Raw genomic sequence first — 16,269 nt, 5'->3', positions numbered from 1 at the left:
TCAATGCACCGTTTAATAGGGGAAGGGGTGGGAGGGGAGGGGGCCCGCCTGGCACCGCGCACCCCCTCAGTCCGCGTAGCCCGTCTCCCCGTCGCTGCTGTCGTCGCTGGAAACCAGCTCGTTGGGGCTGCAGGCAAAGCAGACACGGCCCATGTCCTGCCAGCAAAGTTTGCAGTAGAGGGTCCCGCAGTCCGAGTTCGGGCATGGCCGAGAGCGTCTGGATTCGGGCAGGTTGCAGAGGATGCAACGCCGGCGGAGGAAGCGCCGGATGAAGGGGAACCAGCGCCCGAGGTGGTCCACCAGGGGCTTCTCCTGGGAGGGGAAGAAGGAGGAGGGGTGCTCAGCGTCCACCACGGATGGAGGCGTTCCCGTTTTGAACCTCGCCCTAGCCATAAACGGATGCATTGGATTTATCATCAGAATCGCTGCCTCTTCTCTCTGACTCCCATCCAGGATTTAGGCATAATAATACCATCGGTCTACCTTACAGGGCCGTCGTAAGGCAGAATGGCCAGTACGTGAGCTAGGGACCCCCTCATCTCTAGCAGACAAGGAAATATCGGCATTATAGAGACATTAAACTCTAGTCTCATTTTCTCAGCTCCAGACGAAGGACGGAGCAGAATGGGGTGGATGGGCAGGGAGGATGGGTGTTGTAGTCCAGCCCCTCTGAAGAGTGCCTGGCTGGGCTGGGAATTCTCACCTGCAAACCTGCCTGGGAACACATACACACACAGGTGCAGAACTACAATGCTCATCATTCCTGCTCATCATAGAGGAGGCACCAGGCAGGCCCAGGCTGTACCACTAAATTAGGGGCATTTCTGCTCCAAATTAAGATTCTAGTCCTCATGGTGGAGATTACACCTAAAAGCCACAGGGACAGGTATAGGCTACTTGATACCCTGTGACTTAGGAGCTTCCTAAGTTAGTACTGGGTGTATGTGCGCGTTCTGTAGTATTTTCAGACTACAACTCCCAGAATCCTCCAGGGAACCTGAATCGGCACACACAGAGGACGGTTTTCAAGTGATTTGATTCCATCGTCAGGCTCCTCGCCTTCTGGTTTCCTGTTGCTTCCTGCTGTCAATTTCTTTTTTAAAAAGAATTTTAAAAATAGGCCTCCAGAGAGGCCTAGTTCTTTGGGAGACGCGCTCAATAAAACCTAGTGGGCCACTGCGCTGATTCCCGGGAAGCCCGGCGGCCACTTCCTTTTCTTACCACTCCAAAAAGCACCCCCACACACAATTCGCACCTCCCACCTCGTGGGAGATCCAACGTGGATCTGCTCCCCAGCTGCTGAACTACAACTCCCAGCAGTCAGGGATTCCGGGAATTGTAGTCCAGGACTACATCAGGGAATCTCAGACTGGGAGAACTCAAGAGACCTTCCCGGACAACGGAGCTGGTGCCGTGAGGCTGCCAGCCAGAGATGGGAAAGGTCGGGACTACAAAACCCAAAATCCCCTCCAGCAGCACGGCTCCCCCAGAGGATGGTGGGCGTGATCCTCTTTTAAAAAGTAGATTTTCTTCCATGTTTTGGAGTGACACGGATAACCTGTTATTCATGGCCCATAACAGCCCAGGGCTGGGCTAGGGATTCACTCACTGGTCCCACTGGGAGGGAAGAGCCCGAGGCAACAGGAAACCTTGCCCAGTATCCCCCTGCTGGGCGGAGGAACTGGAAACAAGGGGGTAGCCGTGGGTCGGAAAGGGGAGGTAGCCGCTCCCATAGAAGTGCTAACAGGGCTGGATGCGGTCATGATGAGCACCAACGGGAGGGCGGGGGGTCAGATTCGAAACAGATGCACAGCAAAGACCCCACCCTGCAAATTCCTGAAATTCAGGAATTTTGGGGAGCTCTGGGGCCTATAACGTTCGAAGCTGGCCGTCCTACCGTTAAAATTATATTCAGACCCAGGAAGAGGAGACGCTGCTTTGATCCACAAAATGACGAAGCCGGAGAGGAACAAACAACAGCCTTTTGCCAAGAATGGGGGCGTGTCCCTTAAAAAGATGCTTCGTCAAAGCAACGGAATTTTTTCCTGGGGGGGGGGGTTCGTTAAAGCGACTCCTGTGTTTTCTGGAGCTGGTCTGGTAGAATCATCTTCTCAGGACGGCAGAGTTGGATGGGACCCTTGGGATCATCCAATCCAGCCGCGGTCAAGGAGGCCCAGTGGGGGGGGGGGGAATCTGAACTCGGAACTTCCAGCTCTCCGGGAATTCAACCTCCTTATTGTTTTCTCTTGTCCTGCCTGCTGACGTTCTGGTGGGCGACTCTGTGAATACAAGCTGGACGCGACGGGCCTTTTCGTCCAGTCCGTCCCAGCTCCTTCGGAGGCCGGGCTGTCGCCGAAGTGGACAGCAAGAGGGCAGAGGACCCGGAGGGTCGAGGAAACGAGACCCCCGCCCCTTCGACCTACCAGCCTTTTGCGCCGGCGGGCTCGCAGGATGATGCGTTTCCTCTGCACGGCGATGAAGGCCAGGCGCTGCCGAAGCATCTCGTTGTAGAGAAACAGGGTCCGTTTCTTCTCCCTCTGATGGAAAGTAGGGAGGGAAAATAGAAAGATATGTTGAGAAGGCCGGGGGAAGGAAGCGCCGGAGAGGCGATGGCCTCTCAGAACCAAAATTCAAGCTGGCCCTTTCCAGTTACTTAAGCTGTTAAAGGACCACCTTATTTGCAGTGGATCGGTTCCAAGCTCATCCGCGGATGATGAAACCCGTGGATAATAGCAAGCTCTATATAAAGCATGGTCTCTGTCTCCCTCTAGTGGCCAGTTCTGGTAATAGCATCATGGAAATACATATTTCTGGGGGTTTCCCCCCCTATATTTTTAATAATTTCAGACCAGATAAGCAAAACTGCGGAGAATGATCCTGCAGATAGAGGGCTCCTGCTCTCTTTGCGTTCTTGTTTTCCTCTTCCCTCCTCCTCCCCTTTTCCTTTCCTGCTGTGGCTCCGACTGGTCACAAGCTGATTTGTACAGCCCTGAGAAATCTGTAAATGTTTGGGGAGGTGGAAGAGGCCGGGAGCAACAAGCCGAGGGAGCAACGCCTGCCCCGTTTCAGGCCAGGATGGGGGGCGTAGGATCGTTTGGGGGAACCCGGGACACCGACCTTCGGGAAGTAGAAGGCGGCAATGACGCGGCGGAGGCGGAAGACGTAGACCTGCAGGAAGCAGAGCAGCACCAGCGCCCCCAGTGGAATGGCACAGTTCAGGTACTGGACCTTATTCATCCCTCTAGCGTCCGGCAAGCATTCTGTGGAAGATGGAGATGAAGAAAGGGGGGGGGAGTCATCCAGAATCCCCTAATCCCCTCTCAAGCATCCCATAACCCAAAGCACTCAGAAGCTATAGGGTTTTTTTAAATAGCTCTGAGCTCTACCGGATTAACAAAACCTCCATGGGCAGAGGCAGTGCACCTCGGAAGCTAAAAGTAAAGGAAGGTGCGTGGTCGGCTGATTCGGGGATGTTAACGCTCGTTGGGGCTTTGGGTCTTGAGTCTTCTCAGGCCCCTCCAGAAGCGGAAGCGTCCTCCACCGACCAAACCCATCTAAGAATCCGGTCGTGGAGCCAGAGGGTTGGGAGTTCGAATCCCCCACGGTGCCTCCTTGATAGGGGCTGGACTGGATGATCCCCCAGGGTCCCTTCCAGGTCTGCCATTCTAAGAAGGTGGTGATGATGAAGAAGGCTCTGCGGGACGTTGCCCCGGGGTTATGGGGCTGTTTTTGGACTACGGCTCCCAGAATCCCCAGCCAGGCTCCGAGTCAGTGGCATGGTGTCCCGGCCTGCCTCCCCTTTCACCTGACCTACCCAAGTTCGTGGCCTCCATGACCATCTCCGAGGAGGTGTTGAGGGCTCCGATGGTGCTCCGGAGGAGGCGCGCCATCATGGTGTCCCCGCCGACCTTGACCTCCAAGTGGTGGCTGCCTGCAAGAGATTAAAGGTTCAAGGCTCCCCCACCTCCCCTCGGTTAAACTACGGAGCTTTACTGAATGGCCCCGTCCTGGTCCTTACTAATCAGGCCCACCTTACAGGGCTGTTAGGTGGATAAAAGGGCAGTAGGACAAACTCACGCTTACCCCTTGGATTTCTCGGGGGGGGGGAAGGTGCAATAAAAATGGAAGAAAAAGATTTTTAAAACCAAAGTCAATCTCCTGAAACAGCTTCCCCTAATTTCAGTGAGACTTCATTATGAAAGAATGATGATCCACCTAAGGTTAATAAAATCCAATAAAAACAGCTGTTTTTTTCTATTCTCAGAAAGAGGGAGGATTAACCATGATAGCTCCGTTTGTCTGAGCAGAACTTAATGTGCAGCAGGACCCCCCTATCCACAGGATCAGCATCCACTGATTGACTTATCCACTGCCTGAAAAGACTAAAAAAATACTGTATTTTTTCCTTGTATAAGACTATACTTTTGTCTAAAATCTTTCGACTAAAAATTGAGGGTCGTCTTATACACGGAAGTAAGCTGAGGAGAGAACAAAAACAAGTGGAGGGGAAAGCAGGGATCAAAGCGATCCTGCAGCGCTTTGATCCCTTTCCCCCTCCACTTGCTAAGCCCCACTTTTTAGATTTCTTCATTTTGGATTAGAAAAGTGGGGGGTCTTATACATGGGGGCGTCTTATACATGGACAAATACGGCATTTGTCGTAATTTTTGCCTGATGTTCACAGCCATGCTCAGGCGTGGAGGGAAAGGGAGGGAGGTCTCCCTTCCGCCCGGGGAAACAGAGGGAAAACACGCTGCCAACTTACTACGGAAGGAATATTCCACAAAGGAGTGGTGCCGGATGGTGCTGAATACGGTGAAAAGCAGAAAATCGAGGGACGCGGCAATCAGCAGAAACACGAGGGCTGGCACGCAGCCCAGGATCTCCCGCATCTGGAAAGAAGGTCCATCAGGGGAAGAGGAAATCCATGAGAGATGCGGGGAATCGGCTCGGAAAATAATATTTCCATAATAGGCCACCAAGAGGGGAGATTTTCTACAGTCCGAGTAAGCCAACGGGTTCCTTCCAGTTCACGGGCTTCATCATCCCTTCCCGCTCTGCTGTTCAAGGCTTATTATGATTATATTATTATTCCTGGGTAAATGGGCACAAACCCACTGGATCACTCGACGGAGGGAGTTACATGGAGGCATCACCAGGCAACTGGTCAAAATCTGCATGGGAGCAGGTCTTTTGTAGAGCTAACGCTTCCTGATGACCCCTTCTACTCGATTATCGGCTGTTGATATAACTCTATACTCATCTTTGCCTCCAGACGTAGGAGGGTTAGATCCAAGCGGTCAGGAGAGCCAGTCCTATGCCTTGAAGGAGAAGAGCCAGCCTGGGTAGCCTTGGGCAGATGGCACGGTTCCAGGGCGCCCCTATGCATCGGTGTAACTCTCCTCCATTGGGGGACTCACCCTGGGGGGCCTGGCGCTACAAGGGTGGCCGATGGAACCATTCACGCCCTCCAAGAGTTGCCCCACCACCTTTTCTAGATCTCTGCCCCCCAAACCCCATCCAGAATACCATCGTCTTGGTCTCGGGCGGCTGGAAAGAGAAGTACAGAGGGTCAACGGCTCGGCTTTGCTCGGCGCGCCTCAAGGGCAGAAGCGTGCGCTGATTCTGAAAGATTAGCCAGGGGAAAGGGAAAGGGAAGGAGAAAGAGAAAGGATGGAAAGTGAAGAGGATAAAACCGAGTTTGGGATTTGTCTGTCTTAAAGGAACCGCCCTCAACCCTGGAGATGCCTTCAGGAGGACCCCAGCAGAGCACATACAAAAGCCCAACCTGTCCTGAGCCTCTGATATCCAGAGGTAGACTGCCTTGGGACATGGAGGCTCTATGGATCTTGTGTCTCACACCAACCCGAGAAAGGCCCTGTTGGATTGGGCCAGTGGCTTCGTTCATTACAACGTCCCCCTTTCCCATGGCAGCCCTCCAGGAGAACGTGCTGTTCAATGATCCCCAGGACTTATTACGCGGTGGTAGACTGCCGCTAAGCCTGGAAGCTCTCCTAAGCTGTGAGTCTTCCGTAGACAGTCAATCCTGCTGCCTCTTTAATTTTCTGGTTTTGTCCTTCCACTCTCCGAATATATTTGGCCACCGTCCTCTGCGGTCCTCGGACACCCATCCACCCCGGCCATTACACCCACAGCCACCTTGCCATGACCCCCAGACACCTCTACAAACCCCCAACCCGTTACCTGCTTCCGCCGCCGGGCATCTATCTGTCGAAAATAGTGTGATATGTACAGATTGTCAAAGCGGATATCTTGATTGTATTTGTTTGTGTACGAGTAAGCCCTGGAGGAAGGGGGGGTGGGAGGAGAAAAGAAAGATTAGGAGGAATACAAGAGTGGAAAGTCATTTCCATTTCTATGGAAAAACAAGGCATCAACGGACTAGTCCTCAATGTACATGGAAAATGGAGCCTTTGTTTTTCCTTCTCCCTCCTCGTCGCTTTTTCCTTTTGTGCTCTGTCTTTTTTTTTAATTAGCTTGTAAATCAGGACTGCAAGAACTGTCTTATCCTCATTACTGTCTTATCTAATCTGCCCAGAAAGTCTTTCCACACAGAGACACACACTGAGGATAGCAAACACTATCATAATAGCGAACCTTATACTTAGCATGGTCTCTGGCTCCTCTAGTGGCCAGTAATAAAATCATGGAAATCAATTTATCTAGCAAATATCCTTAGTATAGTCTCTGGCTCCCTCTAATGGCCAGTTTTAGTAACTTCATCTTTAGAAATATATACTTCTTGGATTTTTCTTTTAATATTTTTAGACTGTAGTTAAGTGAATCAGCGTATACCGATCCCATGGATAAGGGGGTCCTAATGTACTCCTGATCTGACACTTTAGCCCAAGAAAAGCAGAACGTAGACTGAGAAATTGATCAATCATTACTCCAGACTTCCTTCCCCCCCCCCCCAATTGTGGAGAGTCAGTGGGGTCCAGCGGTTAGCGCCCGGGACCCAGACTTGCAAAACACATTCTGGCCTACCTCGCAGGGGTCTTGGAAGGGTAAAGCAGTCAGCAGACAAAACACCGGAGAGAAATATAATTTTTAAATAAGAATAACGTGGGTAAGCTTCTGAGATGGCAGCTACCCCCCCCCAGTGTCCCAGGTCAGCTCACGAGGCAAAGACGAAAACGAAGGTGCAGGAGAGCAGGACGCGCAGGAAGGACACGGCGGTGCTGAGGTGGCGACTCTTTTCGGCAATCTCATCATCAATCTGGAGGTTGTAGGACGAGATGTCGGCCCCAACCAGCATCGACTGATGTTCTTCCTGGGAAGGGCAGGGAATGGGGGGGGGGGCTGTCACTCACGGGGGCCCAGCCAGAGCGTGCCACCTCAACATCCCTGGCCCAGCGTCCGAGGCCGAGAACCCCGAGGAAAGCCCGGAAGGAGGAAACGCAACCTCCCTCCAAAGAACACGGAAATGATTTATCCCAGCCGGTTGGAAAAAAAAAATCTGTGATGGTCCTAAACCACGACCAATTGGTAGTTCTTCATTACAGTGGTGCCTCGTTAGACAATGATAATCCATTCCACTGAAATCGCTGTTTTGCGAAATCATCGTCTAGCGAAAAGCATTTCCCCATTGGAATACATTGAAACCTGTTTAATGTGTTCCAATGGGGAAGAATCGTCATTGTCTAGCGAAGATCGGCGATAGGAAAGCCGCTTTGAGAACTGCAGATCAGCTGTTTAAATCGCTGTCTTGCAAAGCTTAGGTCCCGAAAACACCTGTTTTGCGAGCGCGGAGGGAGCTGTCAAAATCATCATCTAGCGAAAATCGGTTTGCGAAGCAGGGACCAAACATCGTCCAGCGAAATTCCTCCATAGGAATCACTATTTTGCGAATCGCTATAGCGATCGCAAATAGCCAATATCTACCGAAAAAACTGTCATGCGGGGTAACTGTCTAGCGAGGCATCACTGTATTTTCATTTCCTGTGGGGCTTTTCAGAATAAATTTAAATCAGGGTGAGGCAAAATGTGTGTGTGTGTGTTTCTGTGTGTGTACTACAAGTCCCATCACTCGCTGCTGGCACAGCCACTGGAGTGGGACACCATCTTTAATTGAATACATGTCTTGAGTGGGAACACTTTTGTGCTCTAACGGTCTGCCTTTGGTACCCAGAAGCCGTCGACAAATGCATTACACAATTTTTTTCAGAAAGGTCAGCAAATAGGAGCGTATTAGTGCTCATGCGCTAAGACCGTCAATTAAAAGACCAACAGAGGAGCACTGATGGATTTCACCGCTCTTCCGTGGGCCGTTTGAAGACAAGAACCCGCCTTGATCACTAAGGTGGCCGTGAAATCCTGATTTAAGCTGTCCACGGAGCCGTTGACCTGGTCGTAGGTTTGCCCGAAGTTTCCTTCCACGGGGATCTTGTCGCGACACCAGGTGTGCATGACTGCAGAAAAGGATGATGAAGGTCAGCGGAGGGGTTGATTGAATCGCGATCAGTTTGGGCACCGAGTGGAGCTTTGCCCGGTGGAATGATCTCCTGGAGCCCACCAAAAAACGCCCCCTGAGCCCTGAAAACTGGGCACCCCATCCACAAACAGCAACACAAATCCAATAGCTTGTGTTGCTGTTGTTGTGTTCAGGTAGGGTCTGTAAGCTTCCCAGAGGCATCTCGTTGGCTATGGGGGAACAGAAGACTCAATAACCATGTGCCGTTCAGGTTTTTTGGACTACCCAGAATCCCCAGGGACTTACAGCCCCCAGATCCACACTTTTAGGCACATATAGAAACCTACGTTTCACTCACCTGGATCCGGGCCTAATTCTTGGAGGCTGCATAGATGTCTCAGGCCTACTTCCTGTCCAGAGCAGGAAGTTGTGGTGGTGCTTCCTGGAAGCAGTAATCTTGCCTTTCAGCTCAATAGAGGGTACCTCCCAAAGAACTACATCTCCCAAAAAGCGACCGCTAAGGCAGCTTCCTGTTTTGGACATTAGCGACAGGAAGTAGGCAGCCTCAGAGAATTAGGCCCAGGTCCAGGTGAGCATCAGTAGGTGTGTTACTGCAGGCTGGGACTCCCAGTATTTCTGCCTGGGGAATTCTGGGAATTGGAGTTTTTTTTAAAATAATAATCCCACCAGGCAATTTGGGAAGACTTGGATTTCATCAGCTTGCGATTTGCTTCAGGTCTCATCAGCGGCAATGATAAGGAACGGAGCCTCCCTGCTCAGGGGCAGTCTACCTCTATTGGGGAACACTATGTGGCTCATACTACCGCATTCGTGTTCTGCCTGTGAGCACCTTATTAGGGAACCTGATTGGTCCCTGCGTAAACAGAATGTTGAGCCAGCCACTGTGATTGGAGGGGCAGAAGGCACCCCTTCCCCCCCGGGGTGGACAGAACCAGGAGAGATAGAAAGAGCTGGGAGTAAAGTGGTGATTTGTGCACATTCGTTTGTAGTTACAAGCATCCATACTGAGAAAGATGTGTTTTGTATGTGTACATACATGTGTACAAACTACACATGGAGGGAGGTGAGCAAGAATGCACACCCTGGTAGAAAAGGGTTGGCCGAGGGGAGCCCGACTCTGTGGTGGGGCAGTGAAGGTCCAATTTGTCTTTACGGATCATCAGTCACTGGGATTAGCTGGCTGGGCAATTTGATCTGGCACGGCTCTTCTCTTCTGGCTCAGCGCCCGGGTTGAATGTGTGCCTTAAAAGACAGCAGAGAGGGGATGGGGGTGCCCTGGCAATCCTGCAAAAACAATTTGTCTTCCCGATAAGAGAACAGCGTGGTCCTGAGTGCCTCAAAATAGACACGGTGCCGCTGTTATTCCCAGCCTCTCGCATCCTTGGCTGGCGCTCACTCACTTTTGGCCAAATGGCAGAGGAAGCTGAATTTCATGGGAATGCAGAGGAGGTGGCTGATCAAGGGCACCGCGATGGTGCGCAGGCAGGACCGGTACTTGGTCTCAAACCAGGTCTGGCAACGCTGAACGGCTTGGTTGATGATGTCTAGAAAGAAGAAGAAGGCCACAATAGAAGAGTTCGATCTACGCCGCACAGTTATAGTGGTTCAATCACGCTTTAGCGATCTAGCGCTTCAGCACTTTAGCGATTTAGCGCTTCAGCACTTTAGCGATTTAGCGCTTCAGCACTTTAGCGATTTAGCGCTTCAGCACTTTAGCGATTTAAGCACTTTAGCAATTTAAGCACTTTAGCAATTTAAGCACTTTAGCGATTTAGCGCTTCAGCACTTTAGCGATTTAGTGCTTCAGCACTTTAGCGATTTAAGCACTTTAGCGATTTAAGCACTTTAGCGATTTAAGCACTTTAGCGATTTAGCACTTCAGCACTTTGGCGATTTAAGCACTTTAGCAATTTAGCGCTTCAGACTTTAGCGATTTAAGCACTTTAGCGATTTAAGCACTTTAGCGATTTAGCACTTCAGCACTTTAATGATTTAAGCACTTTAGCGATTTAAGCACTTTAGCGATTTAGCGCTTCAGCACTTTAGCGATTTAAGCACTTTAGCAATTTAGCGCTTCAGCACTTTAGCAATGTAAGCACTTTAGCGATTTAAGCACTTTAGCGATTTAGCACTTCAGCACTTTAATGATTTAAGCACTTTAGCAATTTAAGCACTTTAGCGATTGAAGCACTTTAGCGATTTAGCGCTTCAGCACTTTAGCGATTTAGTGCTTCAGCACTTTAGCGATTTAAGCACTTTAGCGATTTAGCGCTTCAGCACTTTAGCGATTTAGTGCTTCAGCACTTTAGCGATTTAAGCACTTTAGCGATTTAAGCACTTTAGCGATTTAAGCACTTTAGCGATTTAGCACTTCAGCACTTTGGCGATTTAAGCACTTTAGCAATTTAGCGCTTCAGACTTTAGCGATTTAAGCACTTTAGCGATTTAAGCACTTTAGCGATTTAGCACTTCAGCACTTTAATGATTTAAGCACTTTAGCGATTTAAGCACTTTAGCGATTTAGCGCTTCAGCACTTTAGCGATTTAAGCACTTTAGCAATTTAGCGCTTCAGCACTTTAGCAATGTAAGCACTTTAGCGATTTAAGCACTTTAGCGATTTAGCACTTCAGCACTTTAATGATTTAAGCACTTTAGCAATTTAAGCACTTTAGCGATTGAAGCACTTTAGCGATTTAGCGCTTCAGCACTTTAGCGATTTAAGCACTTTAGCACCCTAGGGCTCACCACTCCATCCTCTGGAATCCTGGGGTTTGTAATTTGGCTGAGGAACTTGGACATCTGCGCTTTATTTATTCTATTACTATGGACAGGTGTGAAAGCTGGAGAGTGAAAACAGCCAACAAAGGGGTGGGAGATGATTTGCTTGAAATGGTGTGCTGGAGGAGAGAGATTTGCGGATGCCCTGGACTGCCAGGAAGACGAACAAGTGGGTCCTTTAACAAATCAAGCGTGAATGATCCCTGGAGGCAAAAAATGTTGAAACGGAGGCTGTCCTACTTTGGGCACCTCGTGAGAAGGCAGGATTCTCTGGAAAAGACCAATCATGCTGGGAAAGATGGAGAGCAGCAGGAAAAGAGGAAGGTCAAAATACAAGATGGACTTACTCCCTAAAGGGAAGCCACAGGTTTCAGTTTGCAACAGCTGAGTGGACATTTTAGAGGTTGTTCATTCATAGGGTCACCATAAAATGGAAGGGACGTGACTCCACATGATAACAACAACATTAACTGGGTTGACATTGATGATCTCTTCAGATTTCTTGGTAAGCTTAAGGTATTTTAAAGCTCATCACTCGTTGTTTTAATCCACGAAGTGCCAGTGATTGTGGGGAAAACTGGCTTTTTATTAGGTAACCACATGTTTCCGTGGGCGAACATTGTGAATTTTGTGTGCGTGTATCTCAATAAATTTAAATTTTGAGTAACTAAGGATCCAGTGTTTGAATATTCTAATTTAGATCTTGAGCAATCAAATCCACCTTTCTGGATAAATGTTCAGATCAGAAGTTAATTACCAATAACTTCCATTCTATAAAAAACTCTCGCCGTGCACTCCGAAAGCCTCAAAAATATTTCAAAACAGGGCTTGAAACACATTTTAGAATGTGTATTTTGAACGAGGGGAAGGGTGTTCAGAAATGTGACTTTTAAATTCCAATTTAAATACATGACCATTGGAATGCAGAGTTAATTCAATTTAAAGGCACCGTTAAGGGCAGGTGTAACAGCAATACTCATAAAAATTCTAACCCCTGCGAACACTAACTAAAATTAATGCCCAATTAAATGCAAACTAAATGCCAGCAAATGTCAAATTAAATGCAGACCTAAATGCAGTCAAATGGAAATGCTCATTAATGCCAGTTAAATGCTAACTTAAATGCAAATATAAATGAATGCCAAGTTTAAATGCAAATTCAAACTAAATTTAAAGCCCAATGGAAATTTGGAATATAAATTTAATTGCATTTATTTTAAAAATTTTGCAGACTAATAAGGACTCAGGAGGGCAAAGGCTGATCATGAACTTAAGGAAGGAAGGAAGGAAGGAAGGAAGGAAGGAAGGAAGGAAGGAAGGAAGGAAGGAAGGAAGGAAGGAGCGAGCGAGCTGATGATGGATAGAATGAAGGAAGGAGGTGATGATGGATAAAAGGAAAGAAGGAGGGTTCCATTCACAAACCCATAAGCCTTTCCCCGATGCTCACATGCGCAGCGCATCTGGGTCTTAGCCACGTACACCTCCTGGGTGGAAGGGTTGGCTTTCCGAACGGCTTCCCTCACCGAGCGCCCGCCATAACCTTCCTCGCTGGCGACCTGCGCGTTCAGCTGGGCGAAGGCCCCGGCAACCTCTCGGGTTTCGGATCTCAAGGTCTGCCCGTTCCTCTGTGGCGAAACAGGTAAAAGATGCCTGGAGTAGAAACCAGTAGCCTTGGGCGGGGAGTGGTGGTGGCATGAAATGATGAGTTTAGGTACAATTGAACCCCTTATCCGCGGGATCCGTATCCACTGATCCCCTGATTTTCACAATCTGAAAATAATTAAAATATTAAAAGAAAAAGCCCCAATGCGTATATTTCTAAAGATGAAGTCACCAGAACTGGTGACTTGAGACCCGGAGATCACACTATGTATAGCGTTCACCATTATAAAACTGTTTGCTATTATCCACGTTTTTCAGCATCTGCGGAAGGGCTTGAGACCCATTCGCCATGAATACAGGGGCCCTGTTGTACTGGTTCAGACATTACCAGCACCCTCCGAGAGGCTGAATCTTCTCCATTAAAGTTTGGAGTAAAACCCGGAGCGGTTTCTCACAGCCCCCTCTGACATGAGAGCCACCAGCGTCCCCTGCCCAGGAGCACGTTGGTACTCCTCCAGATCCGTCCCTCATCCGGGATTTCTCCCCTCCCGAGGGACTCCATCTCCTGATGGCCCTGGCACCTTCAAGGGGACTAGCGCCTTAAAGGCTTCATAATTGGAAACGGCTCCTTCTCTCCCCCTATCCTCACCACCATGTCCTTGAGGATCTTGCGCAGTGGGGCCGTGGAGACTTTCCAGGAGCGCTTGGCGTTTTCGATCTGCAGCTCCACCGTGCAGCTGACGGAGCGGACCACTTCGCCCAGGTTGTGGCGGATATTGGCCACGGGGCCTGGAGGCGAGAGGCGGGTAAGCATTTTGGTAAATTATAGGGCCGGCCCTGATAAATCACCACGGCGTTCTAGCGCTAAAGTTAAGCCTCGCTTACGAAAACAGGGAACAGCAACAATCGCGAAGGAAAAGCGAAGCACGGGAGGGAGCGATGCTTTAAATTAAATACTGTACAGTGGCTCCTCGCTAGACAGTTACCTCACATGACAGTTTTTTCGCTAGACATTGACTTTTTGCGCTTGCTATAGCGATTCACAAAACAGTGATTCCTATGGGGGAATTTCGCCGGACAATGTTTGGTCCCTGCTTCGCAAACCGATTTTCGCTAGATGATGATTTTGACAGCTCCCTCCGCGCTCACAAAACAGGTGTTTTTGGGACCTAAGCTTCGCAAGACAGCAATTTAAACAGCTGATCGGCGGTTCGCAAAGTGGCTTTCCTGTGGCCGATCTTCGCTAGACAACGACGATTCTTCTCCATTGGAACGCATTAAACAGGTTTCAATGCATTCCAATGGGGAAATGCTTTTCGCTAGACGATGATTTTGCTAAACAGCGATTTCAGTGGAACGGATTATCATCGTCTAGCGAGGCACCACTGTAATAAATAAATGTCAAAACACATTTCTAGCACTTAGATATTAAGAGTGGCCCTAGAGCAACTCAGTATTTCTCGTACCGTCATAGATGGACGTCAGGAGGTATGTGAGGATATAAATCCGGCCTTCCTTCCCCAGAAATTTGGGGACCACCAAGAGGCTGGCACAGCGGAAGTGGGGGGAGACGCCCCAGCCCAGGGCTGCGACCCCTGCGGGAAGGACGAAGAAGAATGTCACGGGACCAAGGCTCAAGGCTGGGCTGCTCCCTGCACATTCGGGCACCTCTAGGGTATCGTGCGACAGCGCATGAGAGGGTAGCTGTAGACCCAACGAGCAGCTCAGGTTTCTGGAGGCCAGCGGATCCATGGCCCATTTTAATAAGGAGAAATCCAAGATATGGAGCCATGTCCCCCAAAATCGGTTCAGCACCTTAGGGTTCGGATTAAAACCGGGAGCGGATTTGTTGCAATCGGTTGTCCATTATACCTTTCGCTTGTTACTGGCTTAGCTATCGAAGCTCAGGTCTCTCCAATGTTGTTCCTACCGTGTTTCCCCGAAAAATAAGACGGGGTCTTATATTAATTTTTTGCACCAAAATGCATTAGGGCTTATTTTCAGGGGATGTTTTATTTTACAGTCATGTCATCATCTTCTGGTGGCTGTCCTAGGGTGGCGGGCGGGGGTTTCACTTCACTGGGGCTTATTTTTGGGGTAGGGATTATATGACGAGCATCCTGAAAAATCCTACTAGGGCTTATTTTCAGGTTAGGTCTTATATTGGGGGAAACAGGGTATAGCATTAGACTACAACTCCCATGATGCCCAGCCAGTATTCTTGTCCAGCCCCTTTTAAGAGCGGAGGGTGAAAAAAAGCTTGTCATGGCACATGACAATCAGAAACAGTGGGCCTTTATCTTTTCAGATTTTTCTGGATTTATTGAGCTGTGTACCCCCATTTTTTAAAATATACCGCCCCCACTTCCCCAGGGGAACTGCACTCACCCGCCAGGCCACTCGTGAGCTTGATTTTCTGATCCTCGCTGAGGCTCATGGGGAAAATTAGGAGCCGAGAGAGACCTGGAAGCCAAGAGTGGCGTTTATCATCATCTAATCATCTTCGAACCACAGAGGAGGAAGGGATCCTATGGAGATCATCCAGTCCTATAGGGATCCTAGTATAGAAATCATCCCTGCCAAGGAAGGTCCCGTGGGGGGATTCGAACCCCCAACCGCAGAGACCTGAGCTACCCAGCTAGTTTTGAATGCAACATTTGTCGTTCCCGTATTTCCATTGGGCCCTGGGTCAAAGAAAATGTGCGGTCGGAAACAGGTCGTATCACCTGTTCTTTAATTCTTAATTCTTTAATTCTATATCGATATAAATCGAATAAATAAAATAAAATAAAATAAATGTGCAAAAGTGGGTTAGTTTTTGTACAGTTAGAAACCTCAGCATCCGAATGGCCCTGTTTTGTCCCTGAGGCAAGGGGGCATGGCTTTCCCCGCCAAAAAAAAATGTGGCCCAAACCCCCCAAAACGAAAGAGGAAGGGTTAATGGGGATGGCTCCACCCACCGTTCATTCTGGCCCCGCCTCTTGTCAGTTCTGGCTCCGCCTCCAGAGTTGCTTCGCCAGGCACTTACCTACTCCCTCCCTCCACCCGCAAGGCACAAGGGCGCCCAAAGAGACCTACCCAGAGCGAATGAGATCCCCACGGCCGCCCCCAGGAAAAACTTGGCAGGCCGAAATTCATCCGGGTGGCTCCACAGGAAGGTGATGCAGAAACGGGGCAGAAGGGAGCTCAAGGCGTGTTTGAGAGCTTGGCGGGGGGAACAAAATGGTTCATCATCACGTACACAGAATTTATCTTTAAATTGCCTGTAAACACGATTACCTGCTAAACGGTGTTCTTTTTTTTAAAAAATTCTGTTTATTTATTTATTTATTTATTTATTTATTGGACTTATATACCGCCCCATAGCGCTACAAGCACTCTCCGGGCGGTTTACAATTTTAATTATAAAGGCTACACATTGCCCCCCCAGCAA

At 49.2% G+C, this 16,269-nt stretch overlaps 1 protein-coding gene across 1 annotated transcript; it reads right to left on the bottom strand.

The window, feature by feature from the left end:
* DCST1 (DC-STAMP domain containing 1) lies at window positions 1-16,134 on the bottom strand (the record flags this gene model as incomplete). Its single annotated transcript, XM_072984339.2, has 15 exons — window positions 1-312; window positions 2,424-2,537; window positions 3,118-3,260; window positions 3,815-3,931; window positions 4,766-4,892; window positions 5,530-5,625; window positions 6,205-6,304; window positions 7,143-7,294; window positions 8,311-8,432; window positions 9,856-9,999; window positions 12,682-12,859; window positions 13,486-13,625; window positions 14,303-14,431; window positions 15,225-15,299; window positions 15,915-16,134. Coding segments are annotated over 15 exons (2,103 nt in total), but the record flags the coding sequence as incomplete, so codon positions are not given.
* Between the last annotated feature and the right edge of the window lie 135 nt (window positions 16,135-16,269).

The sequence above is a fragment of the Pogona vitticeps genome, chromosome 15 (genome assembly GCF_051106095.1).
Source record: "Pogona vitticeps strain Pit_001003342236 chromosome 15, PviZW2.1, whole genome shotgun sequence".
Classification (NCBI taxonomy): domain Eukaryota; kingdom Metazoa; phylum Chordata; class Lepidosauria; order Squamata; family Agamidae; genus Pogona; species Pogona vitticeps.
Note: the sequence above shows the minus strand (reverse complement) of the source record. Positions and strands in the feature narration are given on the sequence as shown.